At 37.5% G+C, this 24,532-nt stretch overlaps 1 protein-coding gene across 2 annotated transcripts in view; it reads left to right on the top strand.

The window, feature by feature from the left end:
* wnk4b (WNK lysine deficient protein kinase 4b) overlaps window positions 1-24,532 on the top strand; it is a 63,137-nt gene that overhangs the window by 36,529 nt on the left and 2,076 nt on the right. Inside the window, exons 5-18 of one of the 2 annotated variants that reach the window (XM_051887544.1) lie at window positions 2,798-2,886; window positions 6,416-6,635; window positions 6,716-7,118; window positions 8,693-8,895; window positions 10,307-10,380; window positions 11,049-11,184; window positions 11,383-11,499; window positions 13,865-14,038; window positions 16,559-16,613; window positions 16,927-17,043; window positions 19,574-20,463; window positions 20,975-21,080; window positions 21,734-22,310; window positions 22,811-23,016. In XM_051887544.1, the coding sequence (XP_051743504.1) occupies window positions 2,798-2,886; window positions 6,416-6,635; window positions 6,716-7,118; window positions 8,693-8,895; window positions 10,307-10,380; window positions 11,049-11,184; window positions 11,383-11,499; window positions 13,865-14,038; window positions 16,559-16,613; window positions 16,927-17,043; window positions 19,574-20,463; window positions 20,975-21,080; window positions 21,734-22,310; window positions 22,811-23,016 (3,367 nt within the window). Of the gene's footprint in view, window positions 1-2,797; window positions 2,887-6,415; window positions 6,636-6,715; window positions 7,119-8,692; window positions 8,896-10,306; window positions 10,381-11,048; window positions 11,185-11,382; window positions 11,500-13,864; window positions 14,039-16,558; window positions 16,614-16,926; window positions 17,044-19,573; window positions 20,464-20,974; window positions 21,081-21,733; window positions 22,311-22,810; window positions 23,026-24,532 lie in introns of both variants that reach the window. The other variant, XM_051887542.1, reaches the window with a different exon arrangement.

Below are 24,532 nucleotides of genomic sequence, written 5' to 3'. Positions count from 1 at the left end.
ATTGAACTTCATTGTAAAGTGTTACCAACTAACGTGATTTTGATCTTGTATGTATTTGGTGAAAATAGTATAATTTTTGTTTACTTTTGATTCAGATAATCCTCTAGAGAAGACATTGTGCGATTGCTGAAGGGTATTTCAGGGTTTTCACTTCTTACAGAAAGTTTAGAAACAAATGAAATGATAAAGTTTATTGATGATAGACTTGTGTATATAGAGCTGAAATCTGCTTGGAAGCCACCAGCACGTAATGGCTGTAGCTCATTTAGCTGGATGTAATGTTGTGCTTCTTGCGTAAATGTGAGGTAATGAATGATCCTCAAGGCATTGGCGAGGAAGAGGAAAAAGAGAGAAAGTTTCAGAGCAGAAATTACATTGATTTAAGATATATTTAAGATGTTTCTTGTAGCAGAACTAGGAATGTTTTGGTTTTAGGTGGTTTAAGCCAGTTCAGCTGGTCTCCTAGTCTGGTCAGGTTGGTCTCCCTCGCTGACCAGCTAATAATTACCCCAAACACCTGTAAAACCAGCAAACCAGACTAGGATAAGAGAGCTTTTTTTCTCAGAAGGAAGAGAAAAAGAGTTAGAAGTGATTAATGGAGTGTGAAACAAACATAAATGGGCATTTGGTTCTTTGCCTCATGCTCTCAAGGGGTCTCCTCAAAAGACTGATGTCATCAAGAGGTGTCTGACCAGTGAAAAATCATTCTGTTATACTCAGCTAATCCCTTTCAACACTCTGGACTGGATGACTCCTGAACCCCTGTTGAAAGCCTATGAGATCAGTTTTGCCCAGTGCCTCAGACAGAAGCGGTTTTCAGGGGTGAGAACTTCATGCCCGCCCCACCCCCTTTACGCTGAATTGCACCTCTGTTTTGTGTTTTGTGTTTTCTTTTCCATCTCAGCATTTCAATGGGCCTATTATCTGAATGAGCAATACCAAAGCGTCCTGGTTACGTCAACAAGTTCTTCTCTGTATTTTCTAGGCAGCTCAGAACATTGAGGTGCCTGCCTGCTGCCACAAAACTGTTCTGTCCAACAGCACCATGGATCTAGTTCATAATGCAATGAGCATATGGCAACAGGCCTGGCTGGAAGAATACTGAAGTCACGTCACAGCTTTCCTCCGTGAAGATTTCAGTCCAAGAACACCGTTTTAAGTGATGATGTGATGGATTTGCAACTGTTTATGGCTCACATGTACTCACACACTAGGTTATGTTCATTTTACTTGTTTGAGTTTTCAGTTTCACCGTGGTGAGATATATTTTAAAATCAGCTGGTTCTGAAGTGGGTATAATGCTGTGAAATGTCCTCAGCATCACAATTTTGTGGTTTTCACCTCATCTGTTTTACAGTGTGGTTTCAGCTGCCTCACATTTCCAGATCGAGAGCTTGACTTAATTTTGCTTTCCACTTAGCAAAGGAGATGGACTGTGAAACGAGCGTTTCCTTGGATTCCAGAATTAGATTTATTTATCTAAATGAAAAAGTGAAAGTCTTTCTAGGAAATCAATAGTTTTATATTCCTTTTTGTCTACTGAACATAAAATGGACTTAATCAAAGTGTTCTTTGTAGTCATTTTTGTAAGTGTGTTTGTGAGTGTTTATTATGTCCAATTGTGGAAACATGTCCTCAAAAGGCTTGTGAAATAGAGTTGTGGAAACAGGCAACCAAACCATATTCCACAAAGCATGTCTTGTGTGATCAATGTTTTTCCACAATATGGCGTCTGTTCCCTGTCATTAGCTGCCCAACAGATAACACAGATAACATGGTCTGTTTACTCCAGAAGGACTAAATGTACTTCTGGCATGGTGTGTTTTGTTGACTAAATATGCGAAAAACTGCTTACAGTTTTATACGGCCAATCTGTTAAAAAGCCTAGTTTCTGTTGCATATTGTAATATGGAGGCACATCAGATGTCATCAATTAGGATTGCATTAGGTTTTGCTAGCTTCCTTCCTATTCAGTCCCTTTTAAAGGATTCTTCTGGATTCAATTCAAATAAAGCATCAACTGCATCCCATAGGTTTCCATTGTAAGTACCTATAAGTATTAGTAAATGTAATTTTTGTTCATTTTTGCAAACTGAGGGATGAATCAATGCTGTCAATTGAGCTTAAATTGTATTGAACCCAGAACATTTAATTCTTTTAATCAGGTCTGTATTATATTGATTAATTGGTTTTTATTTTATTTTTCTTCTCCTGAAGTCAAGGTCATAATTTAGTTTTTCATGACCTTTTTCCATGTATAACAGTGTGGTGAACTTTAGAAATAAACAGGCTGTTTTTGCTGTGCCATTATGTCTATATTTAAATGATCTCTGTTATGATTGGCTAACTTCTTTGCCTGTGAAATGAGTAAAAACAATCAGCTTTAAAGGGTAGCTTAACTCTATATAGCCATTCCTAAGTCAAACAGAGACTGAAGCTTCAACAACAATGAAACTCTGAAGGTCAAACCGTCAAGCCTTGTCTGTAACATTACTGAGCTGTTTACACACATTCAAATGGTTTTTCTTCATGGTACGGACTTGGGTGGTGAGCAAATCGATTCAGTTTTTTGAACTAGATACTAAATAACATCAGTATGCACATACAACATTACATTCACACTTTTAAAAATTCCCAGTTATAGTGTTGACTTTCCTCCTGATTTTTTCCCAGCCCATGCTGTCCATCAAAATGATTGAAACCTGTGACATTTCCAGTATCTAAAATTAATTTTCCTCTTTTACCTCTTCTTCTCCCTCCAACTGCCCTTCTATTTCTCTCTCTCTCTCATTCTCAGGGAATGAAGCCAGACAGTTTTTACAAAGTGAAAGTTCCTGAACTGAAAGAGATAATTGAGGGATGCATCCGGATGAACAAAGACGAAAGGTAACTATAATATCTACAAGGTTGTTCAACAAACAGGAAAATCTGTAACTAAAGAGCTGCAAAGTTGTGTATGTGCGCCAGCAGCCATTGTAATGTTTTAACACCTGCAGATGGGTTTTTACTGTGTGTACATTAAAACAACAATACCCTGATTCTTGTCGTTTTGACGTTTAAACAATACCAGTCAGGCTCCTCAGAGAGCCCTGCATGCCACTATTTTTGTTACCCAGCTGCACTGGTTGATATTTCTGTTCCACCCTACGTTGGTCAGGTGACACGTGTTGCAGAATCAACAGTGTCAAAAACACAGACACAGACTCAGATTTTGCAGTGTTATTAGGGCATAAACATTCTCCCCCGGGTTGTTTGTCATGACCTTCAGGTGTCAGAGGACTTTGGGTCACTTAAAGAGTTACTAACACATTCCTGTCCATCTTTTTGACTCCCAGCTAATTTCAGTCACATTATTAATATATTTTTGCCCACACGTTTCTAAAGCAACTTTATAACCAATATGGAACCTCATAATCAGTGTTCGGGAAAGTTACTTTTAAAAGTAATGCGTTACAAAAGTAACTAATTGCATTACATTTTATGGAAAGTAATGTGTAACGCTACTTTTGAGTTACTTTTTCTCACCTGGGCTGGGCTTGCTTGTTTGATTTTTAATAACAAAATGTTCTCTTTTTGGCAAAAGTAAAGGCCCTTTCACACTAAAAAAAAGTGAATGAGCCAATGAATATAAGTAAATAAATAAAGTGAATGAGCAAATTGATGAGTAAATGAATAAGCCTCAGGCTGATGGAAATGCAAATTCATACCTGTACAGTAGAGGCCGCAGCTCAAACAAACCTTTTCAGCTGTGCTGCCATTCTGGATTGCAGAAGAATAGGATGGAGAAGAAAGTTCAACACAATTACTTCAGCAATAAAAAAAAGAAAAAAGAAACACAAATGTAATGTTTATCTAAAGTCATTTTTGCTTATTAGTATGGTTGATTTAGATCATTGAAGGTCAGTAACAAAGACATTGGTTAATAAATTGAGATTAAATACATAAAGTATATTTGTGTTATTTAACATATTTAATTATTGCAGGTTTGTGAGATTGCATTTCACAGTTTTTATTCATTTTGAGGAATACTGAATCTGTTTTTGTGCGAAGTGAGATGAGTAAATGCATGCTCACATTTAGTCTAGGATTACAATAACCATCATGTTCACACAGCGCACACAATACCTCTGCGCCTTACTTCTGATTTCTCTCAACATGGGGACAGAAGAGGTGTCAATTGACTATATGCACGGCTACTTCCTGGTTGTCGTTAAGCCAGCTTGGGCATTTCCAGTAAACTGTTAGCTGATCATTCTGTACTCGCTGTACATCGACAGAAAACCATCAGTGGTTGGCTTTTTAATGTTTTATTCATATTTTAATGCAGTTATCACATTTACCTAATTTGCCAATAAACCAGTTTTATTGATTGCAATGAAGACAAAGCTATTGGGACCTTTTAAGAAATGCCGTGTCTGTAATTAGGCATGCACACACATTTTTTTCCAGCACTTCAAATTCTATTTTTAATGTGATGACCACAAACATTATTTTTTCATTTATCTGAGATTGTCCCCATTTGTAAAACGGAACTATTCAAAATGTAGAAAATCCTTTATTTGATAGAAAACACTTATTTAAAAATAAAAAAGACATTAATTAGCACTATAACCAGCAGGTGGCGGCAGAGTAGCATTTATTTGCGCATATATCAGCCATTTCTTGTAATAGTTTTTTACTCAGATTCACATTTGAATAAATATTAAACATTATAAAATAACTAGGTTTAAAAATACATTTTGTCAATGTGAAGTATGAAGTACTCACAAAATCTCATGAAAAACAATAACTTTTCTTGTGAATGAATGACACAGAAAGCGAGCATGGCGCTTTCCCTTTGTAATCACAGCTGTCAGTCAGTGCAGCACAAGCTCAATGATTTTGGCACACATGTGAAAACTCACATTTTATTCAAATATTTTATTTAAATATTTAATTTGATGTTTTTTTTTAACACTAAAGTGTGAAAACTGATGGTCAAATTGAATTTAGCCGAGGAGGAACACTGAGGTATTTATTTATTTTTATGTCGTCTTACGGTTGAATAACTAAATTAATACTATGCCTGACTATTAAGTGACTATATTTTGATTGTAAACCAAGTATTATACTATTGATGCTACTATTGAGTTTTCCAGCTGGCTTATATTATTGCGGAAGTTCTAAAGAACGCTCCATGCATATAGTCAATTAATTGGAAAACAAAGTACCTTGCGTTACTTGTTTGAAAAAGTAACTCAGATATTTTGTTGTAAATTTAAAAGTAATGCGTTACTTACAAGTTACTTAAAAAGGGTAATCTGATTACATAACTTGCGTTACTTATAATGCATTACTCCCAACGCTGCTCACAAGTGACCACCTTGAAATGCTGTACTTAGGCAGCTACGCAATTGCATTGCTAAGCTAACAGAATGGTACTCTAATAAGCATAAAAATCCACACAGTAGTACACAAATATTGGGTAAAATAATAATTTTTATTTGAACTGAACTGTTTTAGTGAAAGAAATGTATGCATATTAATTATAAATTTTTCTTGTCTCTGTAGGCAGCTCACTAGATTTTGAATAGAACAACTTGTGCGTACTTCATGCAAAAAAGATATTTGGCTTTTGTCACTTTTATACTGAAAAACAATTGACATGAGTCAAATATTTCTATATATATCTGTAGAGAAGTAGCTGAAATTTGGATTTCCGTCAGTAACCAACCTGTTATCCACTTGAAATCAGTCAAGCACTTTTGTTCTAACCTTAAAATGGTGTAATTAATTCATCATAACACATTTCTGCCTGGATAATGGTCCATTTAATGTCATCCAACCATTATGTAAAGCATTTGGTCAATAGCCACTAGTAATGACTCACTCCATCCAGCAGCAGGTCATTCTTATGATTAATAGTGTTGATTTAATTAACTCTGAATGTTCTTACTTTTAGTCAGATTAGGACCTTAAAGTGCTTGCCTGACAGCCTATCTCCCATAAGACGTGAGATCTTATTATGCTAGAATTTGACTTTATTTTTTTTATTTTTTTTGGTTGGCTTTTTCATACAGCCAGCAACAAGACAATCTAGTTATAAATTGGCTTAAAAGATTGAGAAAATAATAAGCATTTATTAAACTCAATAGCTCAAGTAAGCAGCATTTATCAAAAACAATAGCTAAAAAATAGCTAGCTCAGTATAGTAATTAAATATTAACTATTTGTTTGTTGCTTATAAAAAACTATTTAATCAAAATACAGTGATACCAATTTTTTTACAGAGCCCCTGAAGGCACATGGTGAAGGACAAAATGTGAGATGGGGGAAAAATTATTTGTAGTACCGACTAACTAGGCAACCTTGATGTCTTTTTGTAAAATCCAGAGGAAGTATATGATCATATGTGTTTTCTTGTTATCTTGTTTAGGTACACTATCCAGGACCTGTTAGAGCACACCTTCTTCCAGGAGAATAATGGTGTCCATGTTGAGCTGGCTGAGGAAGACGACATGGTGAAGTCTGGCCTTAAACTCTGGCTTCGGATGGATGACACCAAGAAGCTCCATGGCAAATACAAGGACAACAATGCCATCGAGTTCCTGTTCGAACTCTACAAAGATGTCCCGGAGGAGGTGGCTCAGGAGATGGTGAGATCTGAGACCTCTAATTAATTTCCATGCCATTACTGAACACATGAGCAAACATAATGGCTAATCCATGTCCTCAGGTTGTTCTTGGCTTTGTCTGTGAGGCTGACTACAAGCTTGTGGCCAAAGCCATCCGTGACCGCGTCACCGCTATCAAACGCCAACGAGAGAAGCTCCGCCGTCAGGCCGAAGAGGTGCAGAGGCGGCATCAAGAGGAAGTGATTGAGGAGGAACCAGAACCTAGTCTTGAAGCCGAACCTTCAGTTTCTAACCCACCAGCTCCAAAACCTCCTGTAGAGATGCCCCTGTCCACCCCTACACAAGCTCCGCCCACTGTCACGGTGTCAGGTCCCATTTCTCTGCCTGCAAACGAATCTCTGGACTCTGGCTTCAACGCCAGCTTTGCCACTGAACCCGAGGAGCCGGACACGGACCAGCGGCAACATTTCAACATACGCCATGCCAGTTACTCATCAGCAACATGTGAGTTTGTCTGCATCTTTTATCTAAGTGCAAGTTTTAGATCTACAATTCGTCCAGGCAAATGTGACGTACACAGGACTTCTGATTTAATCCACTTAAACCCCGACCCTTCAAGCTCATGTTCATCTTAAGTGCAATGTCCATTTCTCAAAATCCAATCAACAACCAATGCATAGAACCGGTCCTGCCTTACTTTTTTTCTTTGTCGATAATCCGTTACACTCGGATGTAAGTCACAATTTGCTCCAGGCATTCACATTTGTTGTAACCATTTCAAATAAGTAAACAGACAGTCTTTCAGTCTGTGTTGTAAGTTTTCCAAAATCCTATCTGCTGTTTGTCTCCATTTCTTGCTGAATGTATTTTTCCATGACTTTGTCTCATAGACACAACTTTCTATAAGAGCACATCTGAATGAAACCCAAAACTCTCACTGTGACATGTGCACACAGAAGCAGTGTAGTGTCTTGTGCAGGTTGCCATGATTTTGTCAAGTCTTGTTCCTGTCCAAAAACATAGTCCTATCCTAATCCTAACCACAATTTACCTTTAAAATCGAAGAGAAGTGATAGATGAATAAGAATGAAGTAAGAGTGTAGAAGCTCCTATCTATGGTCAAATCTGATTGGTTGATTGTAATGTTGTTCCATTAGATGTGAGGATGTTGATCCACATGTCTCCCATGACCAGCCAAATCTTCAAACATGTTTCTCATGACCAAATGTCCTTTAAACCAACATGATTTACTTGTTAGTGGATAAACAGTTGTTACATTGTATGTAGGCATAAATTTATTACTGGACCATTTGCATGTACAGAATGTTTACCAACTTGAGTAAGTTAAAAAGGGTAAATTTGATTTTAAAAAGCGAAACATCTTTGGGTATAAGTCCAAGGTTTTAAATTGGACCAGACTGATTTGAAACAACGTTTTACCACTAAAGAAAAAAAGAAAAAGAAAAAATAATTGGCTGTTTGTTTGTCAACTCAATTGTAGACAGTAAAGACATTTGTAAAGACATAATGTTACAAAAGATTTATATTTCAAGTACATGCTGTTATTCTGATCTTTCTATTCATCAAATAATCCTGAAAAAAATGCAATGCATGCAGTTTCCACAAAAAATATTAAGCAGTACATCGGTTTTCAACTTTGATAAAGATCATGTGACACTGAAATCACAGGAATAAATTACATTTAAAATATGTTAAAATAGAAAACATCAATTATAGTAATATTTCACAAATCACAATATTACTGTTTTTACTGTATTTTAATCAAACAAATGCAGCCCTCGTGATCATAAGAGCCTTTTTTCATAAACATTTAAAACATCTAACCAAACCCTAACTTTTGAACAGTAGTGTACATTCAATATTTCAACAGACTTTAGAATACCTTTAAAAAAAATCGAAAATTCTTTTAAAATAAGCAACCTCCATGAAAGTCACTGTATAATCTGGTGCCTTGCCAGGTCACACATGACGTTTCTATGGACTTTAGCAATATTAGTTAGCTGCACACTAACAAACTATTTTTCTTTTGTTTGGATGAATTACAATTACCATGGCAGCTGACTGTGAGACGGACGGCTACCTCAGCCCCTCTGGGCTTCAGGAACCTTCAGAATCTCGAGCTCCTGTAACAAACCAACCCTCCACAGCTCCACAACCAACCAGTGGAGCACCTCGTGTGGAAACCCCACCCATTGAAGCTCCACCCACTGAAGCCCCTCCCACTCCAGCTGCTGCAATCCCAGCTCTCCGTTTCCCCTCGGTAGGTGACCAGTTTGATATATTATCTAACCTACACTAACAATTACACATGTGGAGATGGTACAATTTTTGGTCATTCTTGGTCAGTACAAAGACTGGATTAATGGCTGCTGAAAATTCAGTTTTGCCTTCACAGGAATAAATGACATTTTAAAATATATTAAAATAGATGGCAATTGTAATATCATTTGACAGTTTTACTGTTTTTACTGTATTTTTGATCAAATATTTTCAGCCTTGGTAAGCATTAAAACCTAATAAGCAGTAAAATCTTAAAGGGATAGTTCACCCAAAAATGAAAATTATCCCATGATTTACTCACCCGAAAGCCATCCTAGGTGTATATGACTATCTTCTTTCCGACGAACACAATTGGAAATATCCTTAGTCCTCCAAGGTTTATAATGGTTGTAAATGGGGGGCCGTGTTTTAAAACAACAACAAAAAAAGCATCCATCCATAATTAAAGTAATCCATACGGCTCCAGGGGGTTAATAAAGGCCTTTGCGTTTTTGTAAGAAAAATATCCATATTTAAAACTTTATAAATTAAAATAACTAGCTACTGGCGGACGACCATACGCATACTGCACAAGTCGATTTGGGTGGAAGAGAAACCTTTGAGAGCAACACCGGTCATGAATTAGAAGTCTAAAATGAAACATTTTAAAGAGAAATGTCAGAGGATTTCGATATAAGAGAAGTGGAGCTTGAGTTTGTTGCACAGCTCTATTTGTTTGAACCGTGAGAGGCGTCTAAGCTTACAATACTCCTACATCCTGCGTCATACATCGCATCAGGCGTTTACTCATTTGGTGCAAGTCAAGTTGCGCAATATGTGTACGGTCGTCCGCCAGAAGCTAGATATTTGAATTTATAAGGTTTTTATAATTTTTAAATTTTAAATATGGATATTTTTCACAAAAACGCATCCCTTCGCTTAAAAGGGCCTTTATTAACCCTCTGGAGCTGTATGGATTACTTTGATTATTTATGTTTTTTTTTTTTTTTTTGTTTGTTTTTTTTAAATGTGGCCACCCATTCAAAACCATTATAAACCTTGGAGGACTAAGGATATTTTTAAATATATCTCCAATTGTGTTTGTCTGAAGAAGATAGTCATATACACCTAGGATGGCATGAGGGTGAGTAAATCATGGGATAATTTTAATTTTTGGGTGAACTATCCCTTTAATGAGCCCAAACTTTTGAATGGTTGTGTACATAACTAATCATTTAAATTTAAAGGGAAAATATAAGATTTCAGAGCACTACAGAGATTATATTGGATAAGCAGCCCTAAAATGCCCTAAATGTGTTTAAATGATCAAATGCTTGTTTGAATGAGATTACCTAAACTGAGTTATGATTTGCATTGCTAATCATTTTTCTATGCCATTGGTCCTCCCACAGAGCATTGCTGTGTCCCCAAATACAGAGAGGACCCAGTCAGGAAGTGCCAGTGGCTTTTCCTCTCCTGTCGACAGGTAAGCTGAGATCTGATTAACAGTTCCTTACACACTAAACAGGGGCTATATCTGTCAAAATCACTAAAGACACTTTAACGTTGTCAACCAGCTCTTAACCTCTTAAGCTATGAACACAGAAAATCAGTCCAATAAAAAGACTGTTGTTTGAATAGAACCCCCCTCAGTGTGTATGTAAATGTGGATGTGGCTTCTGTTTTGACATCAAGAAAATGTGGATCTGATCCCAGCTGTGAGAGCTGTAATCTTACTCACCAACTGACCAACATCATGCCACGTGTACCCACGGTGGCTGTAACGTTCCAGTGGAGAGCAATTTCTTTCTCATATACAGGCACACACACATACACAATACACTAGACATAGCCCAGTGGTTAGTGCATTAATGGGAATGATTTAGCTCAGGGGAGCAATTTACCTTAAAAAGCATTTCTGTTGGAAGCCTGACGAAGGCAAAGCAAAGGTGGCATATGGTAAAATGGGTACACAAGGACACAGCTGCATTATACTGAATTAGCTCAACATGATTTAGAAGATCTATTATAAATGACTTGGCCTTTGTGTGCTTATGGTAAACTGATAAAAGAAATGTTCTGTGAAGTCAAGTTCTGTGAAATTCAGGAACCCGGAATGTCACCTTGTGTTTTCTGTTCTTCCTCTCGGAACAGTTACGCTTCTGATGTCACCTCTGGTTTGAGTGACGGAAACGAGGGTCTTTCGGAGAAGAGCGGGAAAGGTCAGAACAAACGCACAGGAACCAAGCTGCTCAGGAAGAGAGCTCGTTCACGGCTACGCATCACTGGGGTGACTCATCAGTCAATTATCTAGCTTTAATTAACTGTCCATACATGGTTCCTAACCTTACAGTCTGCTAATACTGAGTCTGTAAATGTATCTAACTCAAAATATGCATAACTGCTTTTAAAATCAGTAGCTTTTTTGTAATATACACACATATGAATGTTCTCGCCTCATTCTCTGCCTGTGTCTTTCTACATACAGCTGTCAGATAAAGTGGATCGGGTTGTGGAGTGTCAACTACAGACCCATAACAGCAAGATGGTGACATTTAAATTCGATCTGGATGGAGACAACCCAGAAGACATTGCTACAGTGATGGTGAGCTAGCAACACAGTGAAAATAAAATAAAATACAATATAAACTAAAAATGAAAAATAAATAAAAATAAAAATAAATAGAAAATAAATAAATCGAAGATAAATATACAATAAAATAAATAGAAAATAATTATATGTAAGCAGTAAGGTACGAGAGGCTGTGCAATATCATGAATAACTCACGGCTGAAGGGTGTTGTTAGGCACGACGTGAAGCAGAGTTATTCACGATACAGCACTAGCCTCGAGTACCTTATTGCTTTTATAAAACGGTTGCCACACAATACAAATATTAAAGCCAAAAATATGTATCAATGCAACTTTCATGAAGTAAACTTTTACTAAAAGCCTTCCTTCCGTCGGAAAAAAATAGTCCCTGACCTTGAACAGCAACAGAATTTACATTATTACGCCATTAGATGGCGGCAAAGACCGTCTTTATGAGTGAGTCAGTCAGTAGCGAAGACTTTTATATTGAAAAGACTCAATTGTTGTGAACACGGACGCAACTGACAAATACTTTGACTAGCGCTGTCAGTCATGGGAAAACCCCTTAACTGTTAAAAGGACAGGATAATACATCGGACATTTAAACAGATTTTTTTATTATGAACATAGGACTGACCTGAAGGAAAATGCTAAATCTGAATGCAGGTAATACACTCGCTCACTCGATCTCTTTCTCACAATACTCTTCTACATAATACAGTAAGCTTCAATGAACAATATCAACTGAGAACAAACCGTTTACGATGCTAGAGTGGTTGCTAAGGGTGTCGTGTAGTGATACACAGAACCGTTGGGTGAAGCGGTCATAGCCGTGTTTTATCGTGCATAAAACACAGCTATTGACCAATCAGAATCAAGGACAGGAACTAACCGTTTTATAATATATAATAATTTTATAATTTATAATAATAAAAAATTGTAATTGTAAATAATTTGTAAAAGTCTAATAAACTGTAAATATGTTTACAATTCCTATATAGTTTGTATTGAAGGAAAATGTAAAACGTGCTACAATTGCCCCTGGTCTCCACTACATCTTCACTGAATGTCTGTAAACCAGGGTTGGGAAGGTTACACAGCCACCAAAAAATCAGACTTTAGAAATAGTTTAATAGCTATGATACAGTTTTTGAAATCAAAACTTTCCATAACTATGACAGTAAACACCAATGCCTTGAAAAAAAAAAACTGTTAATCTAAATAAAGCATATACATAAACTCAAATAGTAAATAAAACTGTTATTGAATAAAGATCTGTCCTATTCTGTGCCCTAATCTCCTGAAACATTGGTGTCTCATATTTTAGAGCAATCAGTGTAATTTGGAAAAGATATCAATTAAACAAATTAATATTATTCAGCATATCCTAGCTTTTCACAGAAAATATTCAGATGTAACCCCCTTTTTAATCGTTAACATTTTCATAGGCTGATTACAGTTACATTTATTTTGTAAATAAATTAAGTAACTCCATTACATGCAACTAGTTACTCCCTAACACTGCTGTAAACTGAAAGTTATATATGTTAAAGAGCACACAAGGCCACAGATAAGGTGGCCCTCCTTGTGAGAACTGCATTACACCGTGAGAAGTGTTGATGTTTCAGCTTCTGTGTTTGCACAAACTCTGTAACCTCAAACACACAGTGGAAAATCTATGTGTCTCTCATCTGTTCATCTAAAACGTTTCGTTGCATCTTCAATTACCAGTGGAAAAACAAGTCCTTGTGTGTTCATTGTGACTTGTCAGCTATATTTGACATATTTTTAGTGTACAGGAGAAAGAACTGGTTTTGAAATGTTTGTCATCACATTCTCAATTAGCTCTGAAAACCACCGGAAAATGTATTTCTGGTTTTTGTGTTGCTACTATATTGTTTTCATGTGAAACATGTGTTGTGTTGGACCGCTGTGACCCGTCTGTTTTTTGTTTTTTTTCAGCCACACAATTAGCAGTATGTTTTTAAGATGCCATATCAGGTTAAAAACAGTTTAACTTTTGTCAGTATTGATATGAGGCAAAAAATATTTAAGTTAAATGGAATCTGGGGTGAGTGTGTTTTCTGAACATCACTTTTGTTAGCTGCTTTCTTTGGCTTCTTTGTGTTAGCTGTGACTAAAGTTGTTTTGATCAGCCTGTTCATGGCCTTGAGACTGGATTTAAGAGTCTTAAATATAGATGGTAGTGTTTCTCTTTGCTGCATTATGAGTACATGTCTTTGTTCCCTGCTCTCTATCACTGCTCTGTATTTAATTCCAGTACCTTTAAAGGAGACCTTTGAACTCATTAATAAAGTGTGCTCGACAGAGCATGCACGAAGACTTAAAATTAACTTATCTCTTTGCAACCCTTTTAGGTACATAATGAGTTTATCCTACCTGGGGAGAGAGAGGGTTTCATCCACCGCATGAGGGACATTATCCGTCGGGCAGAGGCCCTGATGAGGAGAGAGCCTTTAGAACCAATTGGCCCGAGTGACACCGCTCGTCTGCCTTACCTGAGCGGAGTTGGCACACTGTCTGCTTCACAGGTGTGTATCCACTGTTTTTATCATTTCATAATTGTATAAGAATTTTATATGTATTATATTATTTATTATTACACACAATACACACATATACACAAATTTATTGCAGTCAATCGATTAAAAAAAACAACGAATTAATCACACATTTTTTTCGGTCATTAATAGCAATTAATCGCACCAAACATTAAAGTTTTTAATATATTTTTAATAGTGCTGTCAATCGATTAAAAAAAATTAACTAATTAATTGCACATTTTTCCGGTCATTAATCGCAACATAAAACATCTGTGTTTTTAATATTTTTTTATTGTAATAATTTCACAGTTACTCTCCAAATGAATGTAGAAACAACTTAAAGACAGTATATATTAAATATTTGTTGTAATGGCATCTTTTTATGAATGAAGGCCAGTATTCAGCATTATAGTGTAATTGAAAGCTATCAATTTCAACATTTATTAGGCTTTAAAAAATAACAACTTTTAATTTAAGTGAATTTAAAACAATCTGCACATAAACCCTTTATAATAAATGTCATATTTACCTGTGGCCTTCCTACCTGTCTAACATGTAGGAAATATACAGAAATTGAATAAAGTTATCAAACTTTAAAGTCTTAACTGCATAAAATATAAATTAAATAAAGATGAATCCTTATTAAAACTACAGTTTTCTCTGTTACCTTTGTTCTTTGATTAACATTAAAGACAGACATCATCACAGCAACTGGTTTATTAGGCTACTGTGACTTTAAGACCTGCCGCTGCCGAACATGACGCGGATCTGATTTTCTCAAAACTCTTTAAGTTCATTAAAGATGTTATTTAACTAATTTAAGACCGCTCTTATGAGAATACTTGACAAAATGGGCATCTTGGCATAATTCTGTGTGTTATTGTTCGTTCAAGCGCGAAAGAGAACTCGATTCTGGTGTGTGTGTCACATAGACAGGACATTCACAGACAGCACGCTTTCGTTTGTCTTGTGGCGACTGAATGGTTTAAAAGCATTTGCATGAATAAGAGTGTGATCATATAATGTAACGCTAGCAAAAGAATGACAGAAAAAACAGATGCTGCGTTAATTGCGTTAAATATTTTTTACGCGTTAAAGTGGACAAAATTAATCGCATGCGTTAACTCGCTAATTTTGACAGCACTAATTTTTATGTTGTAATAATTTCACATTTAATCTGTAATTTAATGTAGAAATAGGGTGACCATATTTCTCATGGAGGAATACAGGACGGGTGAGCAAGGGGTGGGCAATATGACCATTTTATTTGTAATATGAGGAATTTTATTTCACGATAATTATTGTAATATAAAAAAACAGATTTACAAACAATACGACAAATACACAAATTAAATAAACTTGTTTTTCAGATACAGTAGTTTTATTTACCATGTATACATTTATTTAACATATTTTGTTGTTTGATTTACATTAATGACAAATATTTAATTAGGCTACTGTCCCTTTAAGACCAAATCCAAGGATGTAATATACTGACACATATCCTGTTTTCACCCACCTGTTTACGTCCACTTAAGCCATAACCGACTGTATTTACATGAGATACTCCACACGATGGACATTTTGGCAACTATGTGTGCATTTGACCATTCAGGCGCAAAGAGAACTGCATCGTGCGCAAGAAAGAGAGAGAGAGCGCTTCTGGTGTGTCATTCAGTGCAATTCCTCCAACCCAAAGAATTGTGATTGGATGGTAATTTTGTTCTACGATGAATTTGATTGGGCTGTTCTCGCGTGACAGAACACTACTACTACTCGTTCATAACAAAATTTTAGGAAAGATGAAATACAGGACAAAACATGACTTTTTCTTAATAAGTCGGGACACTAAAAATAGAGCCTGGTCACCCTATGTAGAAACAACATAAAGACAGTATATTTTAAATATGTGAATAAAAAAATTAATCACGTGTTAACACGTTCATTTTGACAGCACTAATACCATTATTTTTATTATACATTTTACAGTTTTTTCATTCATTAATTGAGAAACTATATAGATTTGCTCTTATAAAAAGTCATTTGTCACTACAGGACCATTTAAATGAAACATATGAAGGTGAAAAGGGGTTAAAAATTTGGAAAAAAAGTTACAGGAAACAGTTAAATCATGATGTTAATATATTTACCGTGGTTTTCATATAACAGCTTTTATTTTTATTTGTGTGTCTGGTAAGGGTTCAGAATTCAGTTGTTTGCTGTGGGGTTTTAGATGTTGTGGTGCAGAAATTCAATCTTCTGATGTCATCATGTTAGAGATAACAATTCACAAAGAAGCGGTGTGTTTCTCACTCTGATTGGAATAAGAGAACTTAATCATCAATATTCAACAGTCATTAGTGAGAAAGGCCTCCGGAACAGTGTGATTGGAGACTTTATTTGTGCTTGAGTGACAATCTTCTTATCTTTTCTCACACGATTTCCTAACTTTATCACTTCGCTAGATGGTGACGTTAATGCCAACGTGTGCTCTGTTTTTCCCCACAGCCCAATCTGTACACACAGGGCCTCGCTCGCACGCACTCCTCCTCCTCGTTGCCAGGTAACAAACATGCAGGCCACATACACACACGTGCACACAAACACTGATCATATAAAGCATATGTAAAGTCTTCGCAATGGATAATATTTACAAACAAATGCTCAGTGTGCTCTATATCAGTATACAGTCTTGAATTATTATTAATGTATTTGGTTCTCATAAAAATGGTTTAATGAAGGGACTAAATAATCTAAAAACGCACAAAGCTTTCTCTAAGGATTAGGGGATCGAAAATTTCATTAAAACAATACTCAATATAAAACAGTACAAGTGCCCACCATGATATAAACCTGTTTGTGTGTATGTCCTTCAGATTATGCTGGTCCAGTGACCCGGGGTTCCTCTCCTACCCTGAGCGCAGACTTTTATGTTGATCCTGATGCTGTTCCACCCGTCCGGCCCCTGCGTTCACAATCCTTCCACACTACAGGTACATTCATCTGTCTACACAATAAACCACTCTTCTTCTTTATGAATCATTCAATTCTTTCTTTTCATTTTTGTAATGTGCTTAATTTTTACACTAAACAATGTTCCTTTGCAGCTCTGCCTAGAGAATATGTGTTGATAATAGCCATAAATGATAAAATGGTTATCAGTGGCCCGTTAATATTGAATACAAACATGATCATGCTGAAATGTAATTCACATGAGGACAAAGGTCAAATTTATATCCAAATAGTAATTGTACTACATGGAACTGAATGCAAACCCAAAAATGTAGCTATGAACTTGTTAGATAATGTAGATTCAGTCAGATTTGCTGAATAGAAAGTGTTCTGTGCCTGTTATTGCATGCAACTTGAATCAAGTCCAATAAATGTCTTTTTTTTTTTCTTCAAACAAAAGCATGTATTGCAAAATGTTGTGCTGATAAATAGCTTCATAATCCATTTTCAATGCGTTTTCTGTTTTAGCACAACTTCAGGTCTGTCAATCGGAGTATGAATCAGATTAACGTTAAATGTTTATGTTTTTAAACATGAAGGAGGTTCAGATGATTTATAATTTTTCAGATCGCCACCAGCGCTTTCAATATCAGAACCAATCATCTTTGGTCTCTCCAGGTAATGAGCACTATGTTCGGTCACACAGGTACAGTCGGGACCCCTTGAGAGGCATCATAATGAACATTCCCTCTGTCTTGCTCTTTCATCTCGTTTCTTTCGCTGATGCCATTGTTACTGCGAACACTTTTCCTATTTTTTTTCTGCACACCATTAGCTGTGAGCTACTGGAACAAACTTGATATCTTGTGTATCCCACTCTGCAATTGGCTTTCCAAACACCCATCCCCATGGTGACCAAGCTTTGACGCCAGTGTCATTGTTGACGTATCCCAGGATTTGCTTTTGACACCTGCTGCTTCAAAAAGTAGATTTCATTACCTGATAGAACAAGCTACACACATTAGACAGCCTGTGTACAGTATAAAAGCTCTATGTCAAGATTACTAGTCTTTTCTTTTCTTTAAAGACACATACTGTATGGTGACAAATCATTGTCACTGTATCCGCACAGGAAGTAGAGGACTGGCACAGGGAGTTTGATAAATGCTCCAAAGTGGTTAGCTCCTCAGGAGAGAGGTCACATCCCAGTTTGTGGCTTTATTTTTATGCCAAAATGATGTTTAAGGAGTCTTTTCTAAAGTCAAGCACAGCATTGACAGGTCAAATAATGTCAGAGAGTCCATTTTAAACATGAATTCTCAGTTGAACATTAGTAAGGGATTAGGTATGTTCACATGGACACTGATGAAGTGACTAAAAAGTTATTCATCTTTAACAAGAATTGGTGATTTCAGGAGACATGCAAGTAACCACATTGTCAGTGATTTTATTTACCGTGGCATTTTCACACCTGGCTTGTTTGGAGTATTTGTTTTTCGTAAACCTGGCGCATTTTCTTCCTTAGTTCTGTTCGTTTAGGCTTATTTGAACACGACAGTCGTGCTCAGATCAGCACCAAAACAACTGGTCCGAGATCGCCTGAACAAGGTGGTATCGGCCAGATTGAAAATGAATACCGGAGCCATTCAGTTGTGGTGAGAAAGCAATGTGTCCCATCGGACCAGTGAACCAAGTGGTATCATAATTTATAATGGCAAATGCGTTACGTAAAAAACAATAAGAGTGTGTAAAGATAGCTTCAGATAAAGCCACAATAAGTCCACTAAGCAAACTGGCCAATCCATCTTGATGGATGACGCTATAAGTGGAATCCTGGAATATAAGCAGTTTGATTAATGAGAGGACAGTTTTACTCTCATGTGCCTTGCATAAACACATTTTGGTACACTTTGAAATGTTGCCCTGTGAAAGCAGTCTGAATCAAGAAGAAAATGCAACATTGTAACATTTTAAGTCTCTGTTTTGGAAAACAGGTCTGAAAATGTCCGTAAGGCTGGTTCAAACAGAACATGATTTTCCATTCCACTGCACCACTTTTCCATTGTTTTTCTACAATGTAAACATGCACTAGATGAACGTGTTTGACCATTATGCTCTCATCTTGCATCTTGCATCTTGTATCAATAGTAACACAACGTCCCCCCTTGTTGATACCTGTAGTTACCTGTAGTTATTTTGTGTTTGGCGCTGCCACGCTAGCGTTGCTGGGAAAGATGAGACGTATACAGTGACGTAAGACCTGGCTCTGTGGTGGCTCTCTAGCCTGTGGAAAGGTAAACCGGTTCTTAGAAGGCTCGTCAGTCAAACCAACCGGCAATAGCACTAGCTCTGAACTAGCACCCGGTTCATGCTGGTGGAAAAGGGGAAAATGACTTCTGAAGACATGACTGTGAAGAGAAGATTTAAGTTTAAGAAGAGAATTGAGAAGAGGCAGGAAACCCCTCCTAGCAAAGAACACTACAGTGACTTGGCAACCAAGAGCGATTTGATTGCTACTATGTGTATAGAGCTTAACCCAGTTTTTTTTCTTTCTATTTCTGTTTCCTTCAGGTTCCTCACAGACCTATCAGTCTTCTGTGCCCAACTACCAGCAGTACTCCCACCCTGATGTTCTGCCACATCTGCCAAATCAGATGTCTGGCGTGCCCCCTCAGTTCACCAAACCACCTTACGTTCAGAACACCCACTTCCCCTACCCATACCAAATGGATCACGCCTCCCTTAAAAGTTCCCTCAACCCAAGTCCACTCACCCGTGTCCCCAGCAACCCAAACTTCTCCTCCTCTTCTTCGTCCTCTTCTGTTGTTTCACCAGTTCAGCAGTGCTATGAGATGGCGCCTCAAGCAGAATCCAACACTCTGCCGCTTCCAGTTGCCCCTCCACCTGGTCCGCAAGCTGCAGGCATGTGGCCATCGCCTTCCCAGCAGCCCTTTATTTCCCTGGCCAATGTTCTTTCTCTAGCTATGAACTTTGCACAGTCCATTATACCCGCTGGATCCATCCCTCAAGGTTTCCACCCGCAAATGAACCCTCAACCAGGGTATGCCCCCATGTATCCAGCTCAGCATGCAAGCATGAACAACTCCGATGCTCAATACCACCAGGGGGCAATGAGTGGACAGTATATGGATATGTTCCAATACCCTGCTCATACGCAGATTCCGGCACCAGTTCCTGAACCTCAAGAAGGGAGCCAAACAGTATCTCCAACAGTAGTCCCTCTTGGGGAGGCAAGAACAGGCATGACTCCTGAGATTAAACAGCCAGTTCCCACAAACCCAAGCTCTTCTCCAGTGTCCAGAAGTAGCCCACTTGCAGAGAGCCCGTCTAACCTCATAGGGCAGCTCAGAGAACGGACAGACAGTTCAGCATCAAGCACCCGCACCCCATCCACCACAAGCTCACCAGCATCCTCCACATCCCCCAGCCCACAAAACACTGTGAGTATTCGAAATAACATACACGGACAACTTTTTCATAAAGAGATAGTTAAGACAAAAAACTATCGTATGGCTTCAGAACAATTGGAATATAGCCATATCATGAAATATATATTTAGGTTAGAGAAAGACATTTTCCATTTGTGTTCCATTCAAGAAAACAAGTCTTTCAAGTTTGGAACACGATGAGGGTGAGAAAGAAACAATGACAAAAGTTTCTTTTTTTGGGTGAACTATCATTTAAAAGTCTTCTAAAGCCAAACCTGTTCTTCTACTGATGTGTACCATTTAAACAAAGACGCAAGAAGTTATTTTTAAGTGTTTCTCTCAATATAAATATGATGGTGTACTATTAAGTTGAACATTGCTTTTAGTTATCTTTGTTATTCAGACAAACCTGTTCTGAGCATGTAAATTATTTGACATGGGTGTGGTCTGTTATTATACTGTACGTCTTAAAGCACCTGTAGAAGGACGTCTGAGATTGACATTTTTCAATTTGTTTTAAAAGGTGTCCCCGCCTGTCCCAAGGTCCTCCCCCACTCTATCCATGTCTCTGGCAGTGTCTGAAACAAATAACATTGCAGCAAAATCCAGACTCTCACCTATATCTGAAGGTGAGTTGCACTCTTTCCATCTGTCAAACACACACACCCATAAATACGTACACACCCTACTGTATGTTCCATGCACACAAAGAAGACACAGAGGTTTTCTTGTTTTTACTGTATTTTTGATCAAATGAATCCATCCTTGGTGAGCATAGTAGACTTATTTCAAAAACATATATATATATATATAAAAAAATCTCAGACTCAAAATTTTGAGCGGTAGTCCACTCAGAAGGTTAGGTTTTTTGCCGTCTTTCTGAAAATAAACATGCACTGTACCACCTCTAGCAAATGATCTGACAGGAATTATCATCTGGTTGTGATAGAATGATGATTGTGAAAGCCACAAAAAAAATGTTGGTTTTGTTGCAATATTCTGCTCAGGTTTATTTCCATGTAGTGTCCCTCCAACTCAGTTCCTAATGTCAAATTGTGTTGCCAGTGACTAAAATGAAAACACACAGCTGCCATCTATTGACTGGAAGAGCTTACTGCATACTAAGCACATTGTTCAGTTAGTTTTGACAAGTTTTATAACCCTTATTACCACTCACATTGTGTTTAGAAAATGTAAAAATCTAGTTTTTGATTGTCTTGCTTTTCTAACATGTTCACTGTCCACATTGTGATAGATAAAATCCTTGTCTCCTTGTCCACAGAGAAAAAGTCTATTGTCACAGTGGGACGGTTCCAAGTCAGTCCAAGCAAGGAGATCCCCATTGCAACTCCCAGCCCGACCCCCAGCCTGACGCCAACTCCCACCCCTACAGCTACGCCAACATCCACGCCAACTCAAATATGTCCTATAAAAGTTCCCCAAATCTTGCCCCCCACATACAACAGCCATTCAGACAGCAGCACAGATTTACAGGCAGAATCAGAAAGCAGTCCCAGCTCTCTAGATAAATCACCACCACATACCAAACAGCCAAGTGAGACTTTGCGCAGCTCAGACAGTGCCCCCTTGTGGACCGGAGAAACTAACACCCTGGACAGAAAAGTTGTAGAACCAGATGAGGGGCGTGGAGGTGAAGAAGAGGAGGAGGTGGAGGAGGAGACAGAAAGGAGGCGGAGGAGGATAAGTGTGAGTTTGCTGGACAGTTCAGCTGGGAGTCCTCAGTTCAGTCTAAATCAGCCGTGGATGAGCTACACGCGCAGCACATCATACGCCAGCAGCGACGAGACAGAGAGTGAAGACGAGGGAATGTATGAGGAGCTACAGGAACTCAGAGAGAGGTGAGTCTGTAGTATGTTTCGTGGGTTGCTTGTGACAATTGAACAAACCCTTAGGTCATTATATATTTTGTACATTTTATGAAGAGCTTCATCAAATTCCAAACAGTGTGCCTTAAGCATGATGTAAAGCCTGTTAAGCAGCAAACTCTTATAATTTAGACACAAACCATCTGTGTCCTTTATAGGTTTAATCCCAAATCATTTTCTGAACATGTCCAAACATGTTTAGTGCTGTGAAAAGTTTTCAATTATGCTGTCTTCAGTTGTGAAAAAAAGTCTTTTCTTTGTTTTATGGACAAATTAATCAAAAGTAGAGCTTTTTGGTACACATGGGCCTTCTGTTTGGTGAAAACCAATCCTGCATTTCATATGAAGAACCTAATACTTGTGTCCACATTCATTTTTGATAAATTGCCATCTGAAAAAGTTTGAAAAGCACTGACTTGAGAATGTTGTCTTCCTATCCTGTTCCTCATAATTTCTCTTTCCTTCTCCCTCAGACATGTGGCAGAGGTGCAGGCTCTCCAGGCCTCTCAAAAGCAAGAGATTGAGGAGCTCTACAAACGGATGGGTAAAGTGCCCCCTCCGGGAATCGTGTCCCCAGCGGCCATGTTGTCCAGCCGCCAGCGCCGTCTGTCTAAGAGCGGAGGGTACCCCACCTCTCGCCGAAATAGCCTGCAAAGACTGGACATACTGCCACCTACAGGTACCATAGGTGAAGTTACAAAGTTTTTTATTGCTTTAAACCCCATTTCAACTCGGAAATGCATTCACAACCTATTTTCTACTTTAATAATGTGAAACTGAATATAAGAAGAAAATATCTTGGGTAGGACTTAAAGGGATAGTTCACCCAAAAATGAAAATTATCCCATGATTTACTCACCCTCAAGCCATCCTAGGTGTATATGACTATCTTCTTTCAGATGAACACAATCAGAGATATATTTAAAAATATCCTTACTCCTCCAAGGTTTCTAATGGTTGTGTTGTGAATGGGGGGCCGCATTTTGAAGTAAAGAATAATGCATCCTTCCATAAAGAAAAGTAATCCATGCGACTCCAGTGGGTTAATATAGGCCTTCTGAAGCGAAATAATAAGAAAAATATCCATATTTAAAACTATAAATTCAAATAACTAGCTTCCGGCGGAAGACACAGAATGCGCAAGTCGATTTGCGGCGGAAGACCCGACACACAACGTAATGAGGATAGAGCAAAACAAATCACTAGTCACAGATTATAGGTCTAAAATGATCATTTTTAAAGAGAAATTTCAGAGGATTTTGATTTTGCGAAGAGAAGAGGAGCTTACATTTGTTGCACAGGCCTATTTGTTTGAACCGTTAGAGGCGTCTAAGCTTACGATACATCCTGCGTCATACATCGCATCAGAGGATTACTCATTTGGCGCAAATTGACTTGCGCATTCTGCGTACGGTCGTCCGCCGGAAGCTAGTTATTTGAATTAATAAAGTTTTAAATATGGATATTTTTCTTACAAAAACGCATCGCTTCGCTTCAGAAGGCCTTTATTAACCCACTGGAGTCGTATGGATTACTTTTTATTATGATTGGATGCATTATTTTTGACTTCAAAACGTGGCCCCCCCATTCACAACTATTATAAACATTGGAGGACTAAGCATATTTTTAAATATATCTCTGATTGTGTTCGTCTGAAAGAAGATAGTCATATACACCTAGGATGGCTTGAGGGTGAGTAAATTATGGGATAATTTTCATTTATGGGTGAACTATTCCTTTAATTGTATCCATTGTGAATTGATTGGATCATGAAAAGTGGGCGCTACATCCCAAAAATGAAGTCAAGTTATTGATGAGGTTGAAAAATACAGCAAGAGGGCTTGATGATGTCACCTGCAATAATAGTTGTTTCAGAAATTACATTTTGAATAAATATTACTTTGGCATTTGGGATGTACAAAATTTCCGCACCATATTAATTATCAGCCAACGGCTGCTATATTATCAATATATTAATATATTATTAATATATCATAATTTGTATTATTTGGCATCAGGAGACATTGTACATTTTTTGGCTGATACTGGACATGTACTGGACATATTTCAAGATTAATTTAATCATCTAACACTGACTTTAACCCAATAAGTGCATCTCTTAAAGAGTGTTTCCCTTTAAGAGCACATGTCAGAATGAGTTGCTGTGTGTATTTAATGATATTTGAAAAAGTACA

This window comes from Ctenopharyngodon idella, chromosome 3 (genome assembly GCF_019924925.1).
Source record: "Ctenopharyngodon idella isolate HZGC_01 chromosome 3, HZGC01, whole genome shotgun sequence".
Taxonomy (NCBI): Eukaryota; Metazoa; Chordata; class Actinopteri; order Cypriniformes; family Xenocyprididae; genus Ctenopharyngodon; species Ctenopharyngodon idella.
The sequence above is the reverse complement of the archived record's forward strand: the minus strand, read 5'-3'. Positions and strand labels throughout refer to the sequence as shown.